The sequence below is a fragment of the Oryzias latipes genome, chromosome 22 (assembly GCF_002234675.1).
Source record: "Oryzias latipes chromosome 22, ASM223467v1".
NCBI lineage: Eukaryota > Metazoa > Chordata > Actinopteri > Beloniformes > Adrianichthyidae > Oryzias > Oryzias latipes.
In genome coordinates, this window is record NC_019880.2 from 22139726 (window position 1) to 22157752 (window position 18027).

Here is an 18027-nt window from a genome sequence, read left to right on the forward strand (position 1 = left end):
TCAGGAAACCTCTGCTTCTTCCTTATCCCGCGCAGTGTTGCCAGATAGATTGACAGCTCTTTCATCCTTCTGCTGCGCTAGAGCGTCCCGACTAACGTGTTAACCTGCTATGACTGTATTTTGCGCTCTCTGTGTAGAATACACTGGGAGCGCGGGGAAAATAACTCTAAGCTGCAGAGGATGTGAACAGGTGAACAGGTAGAGAGGAAAAGCAGGTAAAGAGGTGGGGGAGGGGCTTTGGCTTCAAACTCTGTCAGAGAGATGGAAACACGGGCGTCAGATCGAGACGCAGCTTTCACTGCGGGAGTTGAAGCAGAGACTTTCTCTCGGATGATTCTATGAACTCAAACATGGAAACATGATTATCAAGCAGAACTTTTCAAAATAATAAACCTGATCTCTCCACATTCTTTGTGTCTAGCATGCATTGATGCACACATCGCTCCATGTAGCGATCAGACCAGAACTTTAGCTGATAGCTCCGCCCATACGGGACCGCGGTATCATGCTTTAAAGAACACAATTTCTAAGAGGAGGGGCGGGGCGCACCCCCAACAACAGGTTAGATGACAGTGGCCATTGGGCGTCTCTACCTGATGCCTTCACGGAGCTTCAGTACATAAGAATCCAACAGCTGGTCAGCCTAACGTAGTCCGCTATTATATATTCATGAGATATTCATGGAAGCACTGATCCCGCGGAGTTTGTTTTTTTTGCCGCCCGCTCCCGCCCGCAGTACAATTCAAACCGCCAATCCGCGAGATTTGGGTTGGGTCCCGCGGGACCCAATCCCAATGCAGCCCTCTAGTACACACCTTTTTCACCAACAGCAACATGACCATTTGTCTCCCTTTAAATAGGCAGACTGACTGATTATTGGTTTGAAAAACAGCTGTGATGTCAATTAAAGGACATTCCTGAGTTCATCATGACCTCCTGGCCAATTATGTCTCAGTCTTTTGTGGAATACCATCATTTTTGTCCAGCCTTATTTCATTAGTTTTTTTTTTTTTAAATAATTCTGTTAATTAACAACTCAGAAGTAATGGCTGATTTTGATTATTTAATTTCCAGCACATTTTAATTTATAGTTACTTTTGAATGTTTCAAGTAATTTCAGTGAACATTGTGGACTTTCTTTCTTTAACTGAGGAGTACCAACAATTTTTTCCACCAATGTGTGTAAATATATTCCCTGTGATTTGATATTTAATCTGAATCTGTGGACAGCCAACTAACAGCTGTTTACTTAATAAACCCATCAAATATTCAGACAGCAGGTACTTTCTTACCTGCAGAGTTTCTCCTTCAGCTTTAGTCTGATCTTCAACCTTCTGCTCCAATGTGTTGATGTGAAATGTTGGCAGCATCAGTTCATCTTTGTATTTAATTGCCCTAAAATCGTAAATATTTGAATGAAAAGTTGCCTCAAACACATTAGCTGGATCATTACAGAAGGTGACTGTTGTGTTTCGTGTCAGAGGCAGGTTTGAATCTCTTCCCTGCAGCTGTTTGTTGCGTGTGTTCCCTCTGCTCACACAGAGGTACATAATGGTTGACAGTGTTTACCTGCTATACCACAGGAAATATGATGATGAGATTCAAATTTTCTGAGTAGGAATGTTTATGTCTCTGAAAGACAAGAGAGCTGATTTTACTATTTACGAAATGCAGACAGACTTCAAGTTTCATTTAAACTAAAGTTTTCTGCCAATTATTAGGGCCCGAGCACGGAGTGCAAGGACCCTATTGTAATTCGAATGTTTATTATTATTATTATTATTAGGGCCCGAGCACGGAGTGCAAGGACCCTATTGTATCTGTTAGGTTTATTATTATTATTATTATTATTATTATTATTCTTCCGACTTTTCCGTCGCCTTTTTGAGGCCTTTAACATACCCCAAAACTCACCAAATTTTGTATACACATCAGGAGTCGCGAAAAATTTCATATTTTATAGGAGAACGGCATAGGTAAACAAAAATGGCTCGATAGCGCCACCTGCAAAATTTGTTTTCGCGAGCACCTCCATATGCTTTATAGTACAAACCTGATTTTAACAGGGCATGTTCATCGGATAGAAACCTACAAAAAAGTCTCTTGGGACCAAGCTGTCAGTCGCACAGGAAGTCTGATATTTTGATGACAATATGTCATTTTTGCTGTATTTTGGTCATTTGCAGGCCTCGCTCTAGAACGAACTCCTCCTAGAGATTTGAGAGTAATGACTCCAAACTTTGGTTTTGTAAACTAGACACATGTCCGATGTTAAATTGCAAAGCTTTTAAGTTTTTATGGATGTTTGTGACCATGGCGGCGCGTCAAAATTGGAGGTCGTTTCGAAAACACGCCATGAAAAGAAAAATGGCCATTACTCAGCCATGCATAATCCAATCTGATCCAAAATTGATGTGCATGATTGTAGTCTGACTCTGAACACATCTGCAGTGAAAAAATCTGGAAAAAGTGTAGCGCCACCTGCTGGCAAGAGGAAATGACATGTTTTACTTGGAGCATCACTACTCCGAGTAGGATGAGCCGACACACCTGAAAATGACGTCCACCTGTTGAAAAGCCATTGAAGTTTACTCTGACAAAAAACCATAACTTTCAATGCGGGGGTGTGGTCGTGACAGAGCGGCAAAGTTGGGCATCTCGCTATGCACACAAAAGTTGCTCTCACGTGCACATTCCTTGTCCAATCTCACTGAAATTCAATGGATATGATGAAGCTTCTATTCTGAACCCATGGATATGACAATCTTGGACGAGCTCTATAGCGCCACCTAGTTATTGCATTGGGCACATTCTGCCCTGTATTTTCTCTTTGCTTTGTCCGATGTGCATGAAATTAAAACTGGAGATACTCAGAAGGGTCCTCTCTCATCATGTAAAGTTTCATGGGTGTACACCTGACGGTGCCTGCGTAACAGGAAGTGGTCGATTATGTGCACCCAAATAATAGAAATTTATTATAAATCAGCCGTTTGTCTCAGGAAGCTGAGATTTCAGAATTAGATGCCTTTAATAACCTCCAGCTTTGATATGTAACACTATAGGGTCTACGAGAAACTTCATCACTTGATTTTTTTAATGAAATTTTGGACTGAACAAAGATTTTTAGCATAAATTCTGTTTAGGTTATCAGCACCAAGAATTCAACTTTCATAGGCATTTATGTGCTACTGCTTCCTAAAAAAATTCAGAATGATTGAAGTTACAGGTGACATCTTAGAGAGCATTACATCCAAAAAGGTCCGAAAACGTCTTTTTAGGCAAAACTACAAACACCTATTTTTTTTCATAACTTAATCATCATATATCAACACCATTTATTTTTTTAAATGTAGGGATCTGTGTTTGCTGCCTTCCATATTTTTTTCAGAAGTCCAGGTGAAACAGATGATTTTAAAAAAATCCTGATTCATCCCAAAACCTGTGCTTTTTCCGTCTGGACTCCAAACAAGTGTGTTTTAAAATTACTTATGCTTCAAATATCCACACCAAGTTTCACACGCATATAGCTGAACATGTCTAAATGCTTCTTGAATATTCTTTACAGATATAAAATGAACTGGTCAACTGTAGGATGTCATTTCCTCTTACATGCTTAAGTCTTTTCCTCATGCTGCAGCCTGCTCCTCAATCATCCCTGTTGCTGGAGTCAAATTTCACCCCCCCCCCCCCCCCCACACACACACACCAGCTGCCAGTTCATATGCTAACTAACCCAGAAGTGAGGTGACAATAGTTTAGACACAAGAGGGAGGGCAGACTGCTTTTTCATTTGTTTTGTATGTCTTTCATAGATTTTTATGAATAATCATTGCTTTTCTAGTCATGTAAAATGCAATTAACCTAATATTTTATCTTTTTTTTTTACAAACAAAACATATGAATGTGCTCCAAAACAAAACCCAACTCTCAGTACAGTTCTACAGATGTAACATAAGACTTAGACAGTAAATGTCTCTTTTATCCTTTTTTAATCAATGCTGCAACTTCTTTTCCTTAATATAAATCCAATGAAATTAAACTACAAAACCAAAAAACACAACGTATAGCAAATTTCTCTAAATAAATTATGTGTATATACAATATGTAGCACTTTTAAACAAAATAATAACAAATCCTTCCAATACAAGCACAGAAAAATGGAACACAAAATTTAAAACCCAAATTTGAAATGGCAATTTTAAAAAGATAATTTTTTCAGCCTGCTAAAAGTGCACAATTGTAAAAGCTCTTTTATATAGACAACTGTTTGGTTGCTTAGAGCTCTAAATATAAAAACAATGCCTTTATGGACGTGGCACGGATGGCACGGATGTTCAGCAGGGTAAACCCCAGGAAAGCGGCGGGACCTGATGGAGTTCCCGGAAAGGTTCTGCGGGCCTGCGCCGATCAACTCTCCCAGGTCTTCACAAAAATCTTCAACCTGTCGCTAGCTCAGGCTTTCATCCCTGCTTGCCTGAAGTCATCCACTATCATCCCGATACCCAAAAAGTCCTCATCCACAGCCTTCCTCACGGACTTCCGCCCAGTTGCACTCACTGCTGTCATCACAAAGTGTCTGGAGCGGCTGCTCCTGGGACACATCAAAGACTCCCTCCCTCCAATCTTCGTCCCCCACCAGTTTGCTTACAAAGCAAACAGATCAACGGATGATGCCATTTCCATCACCCTCCACACTGCGCTGAGCCACCTGGAACACAGAGACACCTACGCCAGGATGCTCTTTGTGGACTATAGCTCAGCCTTTAACACAATCATTCCTGACATTCTGGTCAACAAACTGTCTGAACTAGGACTCCACCCACTCACCTGCTCGTGGATCAAGGACTTCCTGACAAACAGACCACAGACAGTCAAACTTGACCCCCACCTCTCCTCCACCCGGACGCTGAGCATAGGCTCCACACAGGGATGTGTGCTGAGTCCTCTGCTGTATACACTGTACACAGCAGACTGCAGACCAGCCCACACCAGCAACACCGTGGTGAAGTTTGCAGACGACACTACTGTGGTGGGGCTGATCTCTGGGGACGACGAGACGGCCTACAGAGACGAAGTCCTGAAACTCTCAAGGTGGTGTCAGGCTAATAACCTCATCCTGAACACCACCAAGACCAAGGAGATCATCCTGGACTTCAGAAAAAACAGAACAGATCCACCCCCACTCTACATCGATGGAAACTGTGTGGAGAGGGTCCACAGCTTCACCCTCCTGGGCACCACCATCTCTGCTGACCTCACATGGTCTAACAACACCATGACTGTCATCAGGAAGGCCCAGCAACGCCTGCACTTCCTGAGAAAACTTAGGAGGAACGACGTCAGCCAGGAGCTGCTGGTAACGTTCTACCGCTCAACCATTGAGAGCATTCTGTCCTATGGCATCACAGTGTGGTTTTCCCACTGCACTGAAGCAGAACGGCAGAGTCTCCAGAGAGTGGTAAAGACAGCGCAGAGGATCATCGGCTGCCCCCTCCCCTCACTGAAGGACATTTACCAGTCTCGCTGCCTCAGCAGAGTGACTAGCATCACCACTAACTCCACCCATTCTGCTTTCCCTCTGTTTGAACTGCTGCCCTCTGGAAGGAGGTACAGGTCCATCAGAACCAGGACAAACAGACTAAGAAACAGCTTTTTTCCACAGGCAATTATCATACGGAATGCACATACGTCCACCAACCACACCTCACTCTAATTTTACTACAATGCGTGCAATATCCTGACTGTCTAACCGGGTCACTGTGCAATAACTTGATATTTATTAAGCTGTGCTCACAGCAACTCATGTAATTCCATTCTATTTTATTCACAAATATTTAATATTTAACAGTTTCTGTCCATATTGTTCATTTTTTGTTAAGAGTTGTAAATACAGTATTTCTTTTTCTATTCTATTTTTATTTTTATTTTATGTAACTCCTTCACTCCAAGGCTGCTGCAATTTCATTGTATCCCCATGTACAATGACAATAAACGATTCTGATTCTGATTATATCACTTAGACACAGATGGAGAACCATATCAACTGGATTGGTAACAGCAACAACCACCGACCAAGCCGGCAAGCCCTGGCAGAAAAGATCCCCACAAGAAACACTGCAGGCTGTTCCATAAAAAATATAGTTTTACCATTGCCTTGCAGATCACAGTTGAAGTGGTTTAGTTTTCCTAAAAAAATTCAGAATGATTGAAGTTACAGGTGAACTTTTAGACAACATTTGATCCAAAAAGGTCCGAAAACGTCTTTTTAGGCAAAACTGCAAACACCTATTTTTTTGCATAACTTATCTTTCAAATATCAGCACAAAAAAATTAAAAACGGTAGGGATCTGTGTTTGCTGCCTTCCATATTTTTTTCAGACTTAAAAGTGTAACAGATGATTTATAAAAAATCCTTTTTCATCCAAAAACCTGTGTTAAATCTGTCTAGACTTAGTATTAAAAACTCTCCAAGATGAATGTGCCTGACTCCACCTGCAGGTGGATCACAGACTTCCTGACGGACAGACAGCAGTATGTGAGGCTGGGGAAGCTCGTCTCAGATACTCGGACCACAAGCACCGGATCCCCCCAGGGCTGTGTCCTTTCACCCCTGTTACTCTCCCTGTACACAAACAGCTGCACAGCTGGTCACCTGTCTGTCAAACTCCTGAAGTTTGCTGACGACACCACACTCATCGGCCTCATCTCTGACGGAGATGAGTCGGCCTACAGGAGTGAAATAGCCAGGCTGGTGTCATAGTGCAGCGCTAACAACCTGGAGCTTAATGCTCTGAAGACAGTGGAGATGACAGTGGACTTCAGGAAGGCCCCAGCCCCCCTCCCCCCTGTCATCCTCTGTGACTCCCCGGTGACCTCTGTGGAGTCCTTCTGCTTCCTGGGAACCATCATCAGCCAGGACCTCAAGTGGGAGCAGAACATCAGCTCCATCACTAAGAAGGTCCAGCAGAGGATGTACTTCCTGAGGCAGCTGAAGAAGTTTCACCTCCCTGAAAAGATGCTGGTAGACTTTTACACCGCCATCATCGAATCCACCCTCACGTCCTCCATCACAGTCTGGTTCGCTGCGGCCACGGCCAGAGACAAGGCCAAGCTGCAACGCGTCATCCACTCAGCAGAGAAGGTGATCGGCTGCCACCTCCCGTCTCTCCAGGAGCTGCACATCTCCAGGACCTGGAGGCGGGCAGCCAGGATTGTAGCCAACCCCTCTCATCCAGGACATAATCTCTTTCGGCCCCTCCCTTCTGGCAAGAGGCTCCGGTCCATCAGGACCAGGACCTCGCGCCACAAGAACAGCTTCTTCCCCACTGCAGTCAGCCTGCTGAACAGTACCCCAACTCCCCCTCACCCCCCTCCCCCCGCCCACCAAAGGACTGTCGGTGCCACTTACAGGCCCCACCATCCCATCTTTTTTCTTTTCCTTTTTCTTTTTTTTTTATCTCTTATATCCTTTTTTATAATCAATGTTCGAACTTCTTTTCCTTTCTATTGTCATGGTTTCAGTTTGTTGTCTTTTTTTTCGCTTTAGTTCTTGTTCTGTCTTGTTTGGTTCTGTTTCCTGTTTTATTTTGAAAGGTTTCCTGTCTTGTCATGTTTCTTGAGTTTTACTTCCTTTGGTCCCCATCTGCCCTAATCGTGTTCACCTGTGTCTTGTCTGCCCTGTCTGTATATAAGTCTTGTCTCTGCCTTCCTCCTGTGCTGGTCCATTAACTTCTGCTCATGTTGATCACGTCTTCTTGTCTGGCGTCCATGTCCCTTGCCATGCCACAGTAAGTTTTTGTTTTTAGTTTTGTCATCCTGCTCTGCAGCGCTTTTTGTTAGTTAAATAAACCCACTTGCCCTGAACCCGTTTGCCTCCCGTCTCTGCGCCTGGGTCCTACCTGCTCTCGAGCCTCCCCCCCACACGACATCTATACATCCAATGAAATTAAACTACAAATCAACAAACACAACTGATAACAAATGTCTCTAAAAAATGATGTGTATATTTGCAGAACCTTAAAAACACCAAACAAATAACAAATGCTTCCCAAATAAAGCACAAAAAATGGAACACAAAATGTAAAACCCAAGTTAGAAATTGCAATTTGAAAAGATACTTTTTTCAGCAGCTTTTCAAAATCAATCACCAATTCTACTCTTCTGTGGATGAAACAAAGAACTCCAGAACAATGAAGCCATTTCTCTAAGTCTCTCTCACCTTCAGTTTTAAACAAGGTCTGTGAAAATCCACCATACATTGGTCACATGAACTCAGAGACCTGCTAAAAGTGCACAATTGTAAAAGCTCTTTTATATAGACAACTGTTTGTTTGCTTAGAGCTCTAAATATAAAAAAAAATGCTTTTCTATCACCTAGACACAGATGGAGAACCATATCAACTGGATTAATAACAGGGTGGCATGTTTAGGTTTAAACTTACATCAATAGACAACATGAAGCTGTCCATCACATTTTTGACCTAAACATGTAAACACATCCTTGGCTCTGCGGTTAGGAAATGGCATTTGGGAATCTCTTTATACCAGGAGCCAGCCTGGCCATTGGAACATCGCCACAGTGCCCATCCAGACTGGGACAGCAACGGGGTCCACTTCAGAGCCGTGAGCTGCTGTGTTTAACTCCAGCTGTCCCAGCAAGGGAGACAACTGCAGCAACATCTACTGACCAAGCTGACAAGCCCTGGCAGAAAAGATCCCCACAAGAAAAACACTGGCTAAGGCAGGCTGGTCAAAAAAAATAGTTTTGCCATTGTCTTGCAGCTCACAGATCAAGTGGTTTAGTTTTCCAGTAATGTCAGTCAAGAATGCAAGTTCAGATTCACAATGTTCATATTCACCATATTCAACAGACATCTCCTCCAATAGCACCTTAAAAATCCTGTGCTGTTTTGCTTTGCAGCTGAGGTTGTTTACGATTTTCAGAATAAGAGTCATTATATGTCCAGAGCCAATCACTTCTGCACATAAGGCCTGCTGGTGAATGACGCAGCAGTAATGCAGACATTTTGGAAAGTCTGGGTCAGCTTTACAGTGAGTGATGAAACCTGTTTGTCTATTGATCATAGCAGGAGTCCCATCTGCAGTCACTGCTACCAGCTTTTCTAATTGTACCTTTTTCTGCACAAAAACTCCTTCACCGTGTTATACATTTCAACTCCTCTTGTAGTTGTCTGTTAGGGCAGATGTGTCAGGAGTTCTTCTCTTGTGGAAACCAAAAGCTATGCTGTACTGTTGCCGTCCACAGACTCATCACACTGGACGTTAACCACCTTCACTTTGCAAGATCCCGGTCCAGCTAATTGGCCAAGTTATCAGACATAGCTGACACTCATCTAGACATTGTAGTGGAAATTGAATGAGTTCTATTGTTCTCATCCTTAGGGACAGTGATAGCAATTATCATCATTGCTTGAATTTTTTTCATGCTATATGCAAAAGTCTTTGTCCCTTAAGGCAACAGATTACAGCCCCCCCCCCCCCCCCCCCCCCCAGGCTGCTGTCGTATTAACATTAGCTTGGAGCTCCAGAATGGACAAGAAAAAACGACGAGAATGGCTCGAGCAGGGCGTTGCTCACGGGGCGGTCGCTCGTGCCAGGCGGTCGCACGTGCTCGGGCCCGCTAAATGCTACTTGTAGCTTTAATTTTTTGTTTTGTTATTGGAAGTTCACTTGCTAGGGTAGTAAATGTTTTATAAGGCATATGGATTCTTTTATTACCACCTTGTTGCAGAGTTTAGGAGATAAACAGCAGAAACAGAATGTGGCTCCCTGATGGTTTGGCTGAGACTCAAGAAAGGAGAGCCAGAGGGCGAGATCTGTAGTTGTGGTGTGAAAGGCTTTCTTTTGTTTTTGTTCCCAACTCTTTCCTGCCAATGATTTCTCTGCAGACAAAGTTAGGACTGTACAATTCTACGTTCTCATGTGGATAGATGGAAAAATAGTCTGATTTCTTTGATTGTGTGTGGGTGCGAACGAGCGTTGGTTTAAGACATACCTTTTGAAGAGCTTCATCAGTAGGCTGACATTAAAAATCCCCCCCAGAATGAGGAAGAGGCAGTTCCACAAACCAATGCAAGCATAGAAGGCTGGGAAGTCCAGGTTGTAGTCGTCACAGATTCCTCGAATCACTGTCATTCACCAAAAACACACACATGTACCATAAGAGGGGAAATGGAGGACTCCCCCAAAAAAACACGGAAAATAGATTAAAAAATATAGGAATAAATTAAACAATGATGTCTGCATGGTTTTGATTGCTATCTGCACTGTCGGTTTAAAAACTGTACTATTTTTTTTAACTAATTCATTAGTTTATTCGATTATAAATAAAGTTACAGAAATAGTACTATTGTTGCATGACAACAAAACATCACACAACATAAATGCAAGCATAGTGTAATTTATTTAGCGGTCATTATTTATCCAACTTTAGTAGAAGAACATATATATTTATTTTTACTTATTTAAACATGAGGATAAGCCCTTCGAGATGTTTTCAAGGGGGTCCTTTACTAAAGTAGACGAGAAGAAGCAGCAATACTAAAAAAAAAAAGAAAAACTCGCACAGACTCACTCAAGCGCACACACACAAAGACACACACACACCAGCATTCTGTGAAATGACATCACACACAAAAATGATTCAAAGTTTAAAGGAAAAGATAAAAAAACAAAATCAAAAAATAAAATTAGAAGTCATCCTCAAAAAGCATAATAACAATATAATAACATAATGACACAAAAATCAAGTCATATACACAAAAAGGAACCTTAGAAACACCAAGTAATAAAAAAACCCTCAATTTTGCATGAGTGCATCAAGACTGAAATGAGTTTTTTGGGAAATATGTATTTTGCTACTCCAAAACTGTTAGCGGCATTGATTAATATCACACAAAATTTTTAGATCTCTTTATATGATTGAAAAAAAAAAACTGGCATTAAAACTGCATCTCCGCATTAAAGGCAGGGATTTTTTTCTTCTACTGCACATCCTCCAGCCCTAAAGAGGATTTAGATGAAAAACAACAAAACAAGAAAGTATGGTTGTTGGGGACAAGTGTTCCTATAAATAGAAGGAGCAAATGCAAAGTAGCAAAACATTACACGCAAAAGTACACAACATTCAGCTTCAATCGGCCACATTTAAAATGAGGACACTTAAAACCTATATTTTTACTGCTTTTTCATCTGAGTAACTTTGGTCCCCTGTGGCAGAGCGGCGCTGAATGATGGAGGGAAAACCTACCACTGATGAAGATGGCAAGAGGTGCTGTGGTGAGAGGGATGACCAAAGGAGAGCCTGCAAACAAGGAGTAGATGATCCCACCGATGCTTTGGCCGACGATCGTTTTCCGAACGTCTGGGTAAACAGAAACCAAAGAATGAAGACGGTAAATAGCGCAGACTAGTACAGCACCAAGCGCATTACAGTCAGAGTCCCGTTCACACACAGATGGCCAACCTTCCACCAGAGGACACTTTGACGCATGTGTGCGAATTAAACCTGTAATCTTCCGCCATTCTCATAAAAATATTCTCTATAGGCTGAGCGGAGCAAAGACTGAACAGAATCCTACTTTTCATGCATGAACCAGTTAAAATCCTGCAGTGATCCTGGGTTTTCTTCATTTCTGCATAAAAACCTGAGGCGTAAAAGTGAGCATGCTCAGTCCATCTTTCCCCAAATATGGATTTCTTAGGTAAAAATGAGGATGATGGATATTAGATGCACGAACACACGTCTGACTTTCACCTCCATTTTAAACCGTAATGAAGGCAGAAATTCTCTGGTTACGAAACATGTTTACACATGCAAGTTTAAAAAAACAGCTAAGGATTGAAAATGGTATCACATCAAACGTATGTATCTGCTGTGCTCATATCTGAACTATCTTCATAGAAAAATAATGCCAAACAAAAACACTTTACTATTAAAAAGACCAGCAATGCTGTGTGTCTTAAAGGCCCGTGAAGAGCTGAGCGAGAGGCAATGACAGACCTTCAACCTGAAACATTTTGTAACTCAAAGAGAACAGCCATCAAGATAGGAGCGCTGAGCACAGCTCACACCAACCGCAGTCAGATCGGGACACAAAAAACAACAACTCCTGTCTTTATAAAATGTCATGCAAAAGGTGCATGCATGTTTGCGTCGTGCAGGAATGTGTGTTGATCCGCTCGTTTCCCACGTTCCCCGGCAGATCTGGACGTGGCGCTCTCGTCCCGCTGTGACTCACGTCTGTCCGCTGAGATGTACCTCTCAGCTTTGGGCAGTGCTGCACGTCCCAAACGGACCTCTGTTGTGGTCAGGAAACATGCCGCCCAAGTCCTCTTTCACTCAGTGAGTGATGGTTTGAGAACACCGGAGTGCAAACCTCTCAACAACTCATCCCTTCCTGTCCCGACCTTTGAAGCAAGTGAAGCTGTGAAGCTTTATTTAGAGCACTTTCCTTTAAAATGTGGACATACATAAAGAGTTTCACGTTTTGCAAATATGTCTCTGATTTGAATCAATATTTAGAAAGTAGGAACTAATGAATAAATGAATTCAGTTTGATCACCGTGGAGACGGGATCCTCCTGCCACAGTGAAGCTCAGAACGGAGCAGTTGTGGCAGTTTATTTACGGGCTGGACAGGAACAAGAAGGGTGACTGTGATTTGAGATATGAAATTGAAAATTTGAGTTTTGATTGTTAAAAACAGAAGAAAAAAAATGAAATGACTAGCAGAAATCATCATCCCCTTTTTTAAAAAGTCTGTTGTGGATTTTATGAATTTGGAGTTTTAACAGCTTCCATTTTCGAGTTGTTATATTTTGGTTCTCAAAACTCGTGGCCCTGATTTGGCAGCATCATAATGAACCGAGTGCTGTCCAGATGTGTACATGTAAAAAGTAACCCCCCAAAGTGAGTCTGTTCTTAAATGTAAAAATCATTTACAATTTTTCAAAAAGTGTGTTAATATTCATAATAATATCAAGTATTATTATTATTATTTTACTTCACAGCATTACTTTATCATAAAAAATGAATAAATAAAAATACAAAAAAATAAAAATAAAACAAATAATTAATCAATTATCGAAAATGGTTAAATTGATTGACTTTTAATGATATTACTTCACTTGCTCGAAAGAAATTGATAAATGGATACATGATTTTTCCTAATGTAACACAATTTTGCACATTTTTTTAACTTTTGATACTTTATCAAATTTTGCTATGAAAATTCCTGAAACAGTGTTATGTATATTTTTCTGATATAGTATTATTTTTTAATCATATCAATGAGTAACATAATTTGCATATATTTTGGATACTTCATTGCCATGTTGATTTCTAAAAGTTATTTTTTACAAAATAATTTAAGTAATTTTCTTTGTCATGTGCTTTATTGATATTTCAGGATTCTTAATTCTGTCTGATAAACGTTTGGAACCGGATATTGATAAATCATGTTATAAAATGGTTACGGTAGAACAGGGGTGGGATTATATAAGTTCGCTTCCTTCCACTCCCTTTCAAGCAATATTTATTAATATGTCTAATTATCCTAAGTTTGATTAGTTGTTGTACGCATGTATAACTGATGATTGTATTGTTTTTGTGTATTATTCCTATTTGATTGCTTGAAATAAACAATTTCAAATCAAATCAAATAACTCTTCTCTCAGGTCTTCTCTTTTTGAATTCCTGGGAATTATTTCTAAAAATGTGTCCATAGATTTTTTTTTTGATCAAAGCTCCTCTGCAACCATAACAAGAAAACTCCTCATTTCAGTCTCCTTAGAAGGCGAACACGTCTTTGTCTTTCCTGAACGGCATTGCTGTGCTACAAGGCTGCCAGGGATGACTGTTAAAGAGGTAAAACAGCTGTTTTACACCCAACGTCTCCTGTGTCTGCGTCTGAGTGCGTGCTCCTACCTATCTCGCCGCGGGTGCTCTCATCGTTCAGGGATCCGAAAGCGATCGCTGGGAGGAGGATGGCGATGTAGAGGAAGATGGCTGTGGTCATGTACTTCAACAAGGTTTTATTACTGCCAACTATACCTGAGAGGAGACAAACAGAAGTGTCAGGTTCATTTAAAAATGACAACAACCTTCATTGTTCAGTAGCTCTGTGATAAGCCGTGTGGTAAAAACCCTGCTGCTGCTGCTGTGGAACCTGCCCCTCTAAAAGTATGAGTAATTTGATTTTTGCTTCTGTGTGATCCATCATTTTGTGAGGGCAGTTGCCCACATGATGAATAACTCATTTCGGAGAATAAAACATTTTAACTGGGCTCTAATCTGATGGCAATGATTTTGCTCCTGTGACCTTCACAAGATAAAATTCATCGGGTGAAACTCACGTTGATGTGTGATATTTTGATTCGTCTAGCAGCTCAGAGAGAGCCGAGAGGGCGGGGATAACCCCCACGCTTCCGACCCACGTAGTCCTCTTCACTTGGTTACACCGCGGACATGTGAGCACTCAGGGAGGATGGATGACAAAGTAAAAGCCCCGTCCTGCTGTGACGGTGATGCTCAGAGATGGGACGGGATTTGACTTGGAAAACAGGGGAACATATGGAAGCAGGTGGCAGCAGGGAGACATCCGCAGTCCAGGTCCAAGACCTGGATGTGACCCACATGCAGCCCAGATGTGTGTGAGGCAAACATAAATGAGAAGCTGCCGGTCAGGCATAATGAGGAAGATGAGTCCCTCTCAGTGGAGGTCCAGGCCCAACCTACCATCTGTGAAGTCAGAGGGGTAGAACGGCAGCCGGCGGCAGAAGTCCTCATAAATGCCCCGGCCCACTTTGAAGAAATCTTTACACTGCGGAGAGAAAAACTAACATTTACTGCAATGCTCGCTCTGTCAGCTACGGTGGCCCCTTAAGTTCAAATCACATCAACAAATCCCTCAACGCAAAAAAATAAAAAGATCACAACAACAATTACAAAAAGCAAAGAAAAAACAGCACAATATTTTAGAAATAAAAACTAAATTCCAAAAACCAAAACAGATTTTTTCCCCCCCGGAAAACAAAAGTCAAATCTAAAAATGAAAATAAAATATGAAAATCTGAAACTGGAAAAGGGACATCATTGATTGGGAAATGATGTTTCAATTTTTAAGAAGAGTGAAAACAGAGGGATGTTTTGTCTGAACTGTGGTAAAGACTGGACTGTTGCAGTGTCTGTGGTCAGAAGCTTAAAGAAAAGTTTTCTGTCTGAAGACGTTGTCATGCTAACATGAAAGTGAACAAACTTTTTTATCCAATCAGTCATCTCCCATAATACCCACCGATGTTTTTATCTTTTTCAATCTTTTGTTTGGCTTTTTTAATTGTCGTTTTGATCTTTAATACATTTTTGCGTAAAGGATTTTGTTGATGTCATTTGCACTTCAAGGCCGCTGTAGTCAACGAGTCCAAAGACGAGAACAGAGTCAACAGTCAAACAATTTTACATCAAGCAAAATCCACTCTTTGAGCTTTTTAGTGTTTTATAATATCAATTCCTAGAAAAAACAAAGTTTTATTTTAGTTTATAACAAAGTTGTATTTTGATCCGTTCACACATCTCTGAGTATTCCTCCAAAAACCTGCTCTCTGAGCACCAGCCCCTCCCAGTCCATAAAAACAACGGGGTCCTCAAATTGTGACATCACAAAGTGTGGAACCGCCCCTTCCAGGAAGAGTCTGCCCCCAGGCAAACAGGCACACCCACTTTCTCTGTGGAGCTAGCTGACAGACGGACTAATCTCTGACTCTTTTGTCTCGTTTAATCACCTTAAAATTCGGTGAGCCTCATAAATCTGTGCATCCAACAGCGCTTTCCACCTATTTATTGTTTTGTTTAAATGTTGATCCTTTTTTCCCCCGGTCTAATTGATCTTTGACATCCTCCTCCTTGTCCTAACCGCTTCTACATTTGGGCTTCAGATGTGACACACGGTGTAGCTACGGTTGAGCCAACAGCTAGGCTAACTCTGACATTTGTGCTAACTCAATGAAAACAATACACAATACACAATACAATACACAATCTCTTCATAGTATGACTAAGTTTCATTTGTAAGACTTTCAAAAGTGTCATCAGGTGCAGCTGACAGGATAATGAATCTTGTAATGAATGTGTGTCTAATGAGAACCCACGAGAGAACGTTTCCTCTGCCGAACAGGAGACGTTCATTACCAGCCTCAGAAATGACCAATTAGCGGCGGCGTCAATTAGCGCTGGCACAGTAGAAGTAGGTGACGGATCTCTGCGTGAGCTCAGAGAAGACGCGGGGATGCAGCCAGAGTCACTACAACATTTCACTTTGGTCACAGAGCCAAAAAATAGACAAATAAAATTCATTGAAATGACATTTCATCAGCAGATAAAAAGATGGTGTCTGCATATTTTACCACTGTAAAGAAAAGGACTGTGTGTGTAAACAGATGACATTGTTCAATGTGTTGGAGGCTCCATTTGTTTGGAGAGAAGCATAAAAGAGACATTTTCCTCTAAAACCTCTAGATAACCTGCACAAGGCGGAATTATGTTGTTGTCACCGAGCGCCGCTCTCCTTGAGTTTCCCCGTCTGCTCTTTGGCGTTTTGCTCACACAGCCTGTCTTATCCTTGGCGACTTCAATGAATTTAGGAGAAGGAAAGCCCTGAGGCTGCATCCCACTCTGAACTTTCTAATATGCTGCGCTCTGCTGTGGACAATAACGCATTTAGATTAAAGCTTGCCCACCTGATGACTCAGCAGAGGCATTGGTAATTCCACATGGGGCTCTCTGATATATCATTTGAGTCATCAGCATTAATGAGGTAGGCCTCCAAATCGTGTAATCCAAAACAAAGTCAGCAGAGCTGGATTTAGGTGAGCATTAACTACAGATCTCCGTTTGGTCAGAGGGACGACGACTGACAGAGGAGATGAAAGTGGGAGCGAAGGACGGAGGATTTAAAGTATTTTTAGAGAGTTTGGGATGAGGACAGTGAAAGGGTGAGGCATGAAAAGCCCTTACAGCATGAGTCTTCAGATTACACAAAACAGGGATCAAATGTGAAGCTTTGCCTGAGCTCACAAAGTTGCCCAATTACCCCCCGTGTTTCATTTCCTCGTTAAAACAGCTTTAGACAGCTGAATGTTTTTCCTCAAAAATAAAAACGTTAAAAAGAAAAAAAATACTCTTGTTGCTTCCCAACAAACAAGAGTACCGGTATTTGAATTTCTCTTCTCTCCGTGCAGGCTCAACTAAGCTGACCATTAAATCCCCATACATATTGGAATCATTTATTACTACAAGGAAGCCTGAGAGTGTGTTTGTTTGTGGCGAATAATCACAGACTTTGACTCAGATTTGATAAACAATCATCTCAGAGAGGAATTAGTTTCCACCTGTTTTCCATTCATTGTGAAAGGGGAAAGAAGGAGTGAGGCAATGGAAAGGAGAGCAAACCGTGTGCAAAGCTCTTTTTCCTTCAGTCTCATCTTTGTTTGCTTGACCTGTTGCGAGTAACCCTTCGTTTCTTTGGCTCCATTCATATTGGTGTAAATATTCAGGTCCTTTTCTGCGAGCGGCACCTTCAGAAAACCTTCATCTACCTGCATGCAGCAACTGCGGCCACATTGGGAGGCTGATGTCGGTCTGCGGCGTCGACGATAGTCCCCCCTGGCTGTGTGTGTGAGTGCAGTTACTGCTGGTGGGTTTTGACAGGACTGTGAGAGATGTAAGGTCATTTAACCACTGAGGAGGCCCGGCACCAGTTGATGGTGATTGATCAGGGAGGGAGAAAAGCCAGGCTGCTCAGGCGTGCAGGAGAAAGAGGAGGAGCCGGGGTTACAGCTCAGAAAAAGAGAGCCAGAGAGGTGCGAAACTGTTAGACATGGAGAAAGTTTGTGAGAGCGCTGGAGATGAGAGGAGCAAACAATCCACCTGCAAAAGCCTCCTTTCAAACCACAAGGCATGTTATGATGTTATGGACCACATAAGAGAAAAGGCTGAAGCTATTTTAAGTCA

The 18027-nt window shown here is 41.8% G+C and overlaps 1 protein-coding gene across 3 annotated transcripts in view; it reads right to left on the bottom strand.

Annotated features, from left to right (window-relative positions):
• Window positions 1-18027, bottom strand: part of slc4a11 (solute carrier family 4 member 11) — a 144791-nt gene that overhangs the window by 40132 nt on the left and 86632 nt on the right. For all 3 annotated transcript variants that reach the window (XM_011490712.3, XM_011490714.3, XM_011490713.3), the window contains 4 exons: window positions 14758-14842; window positions 13948-14073; window positions 11270-11383; window positions 10016-10148 (listed from right to left, as the gene is read on the bottom strand). In XM_011490712.3, the coding sequence (XP_011489014.2) occupies window positions 10016-10148; window positions 11270-11383; window positions 13948-14073; window positions 14758-14842 (458 nt within the window). The remainder of the gene's footprint in view (window positions 1-10015; window positions 10149-11269; window positions 11384-13947; window positions 14074-14757; window positions 14843-18027) is intronic.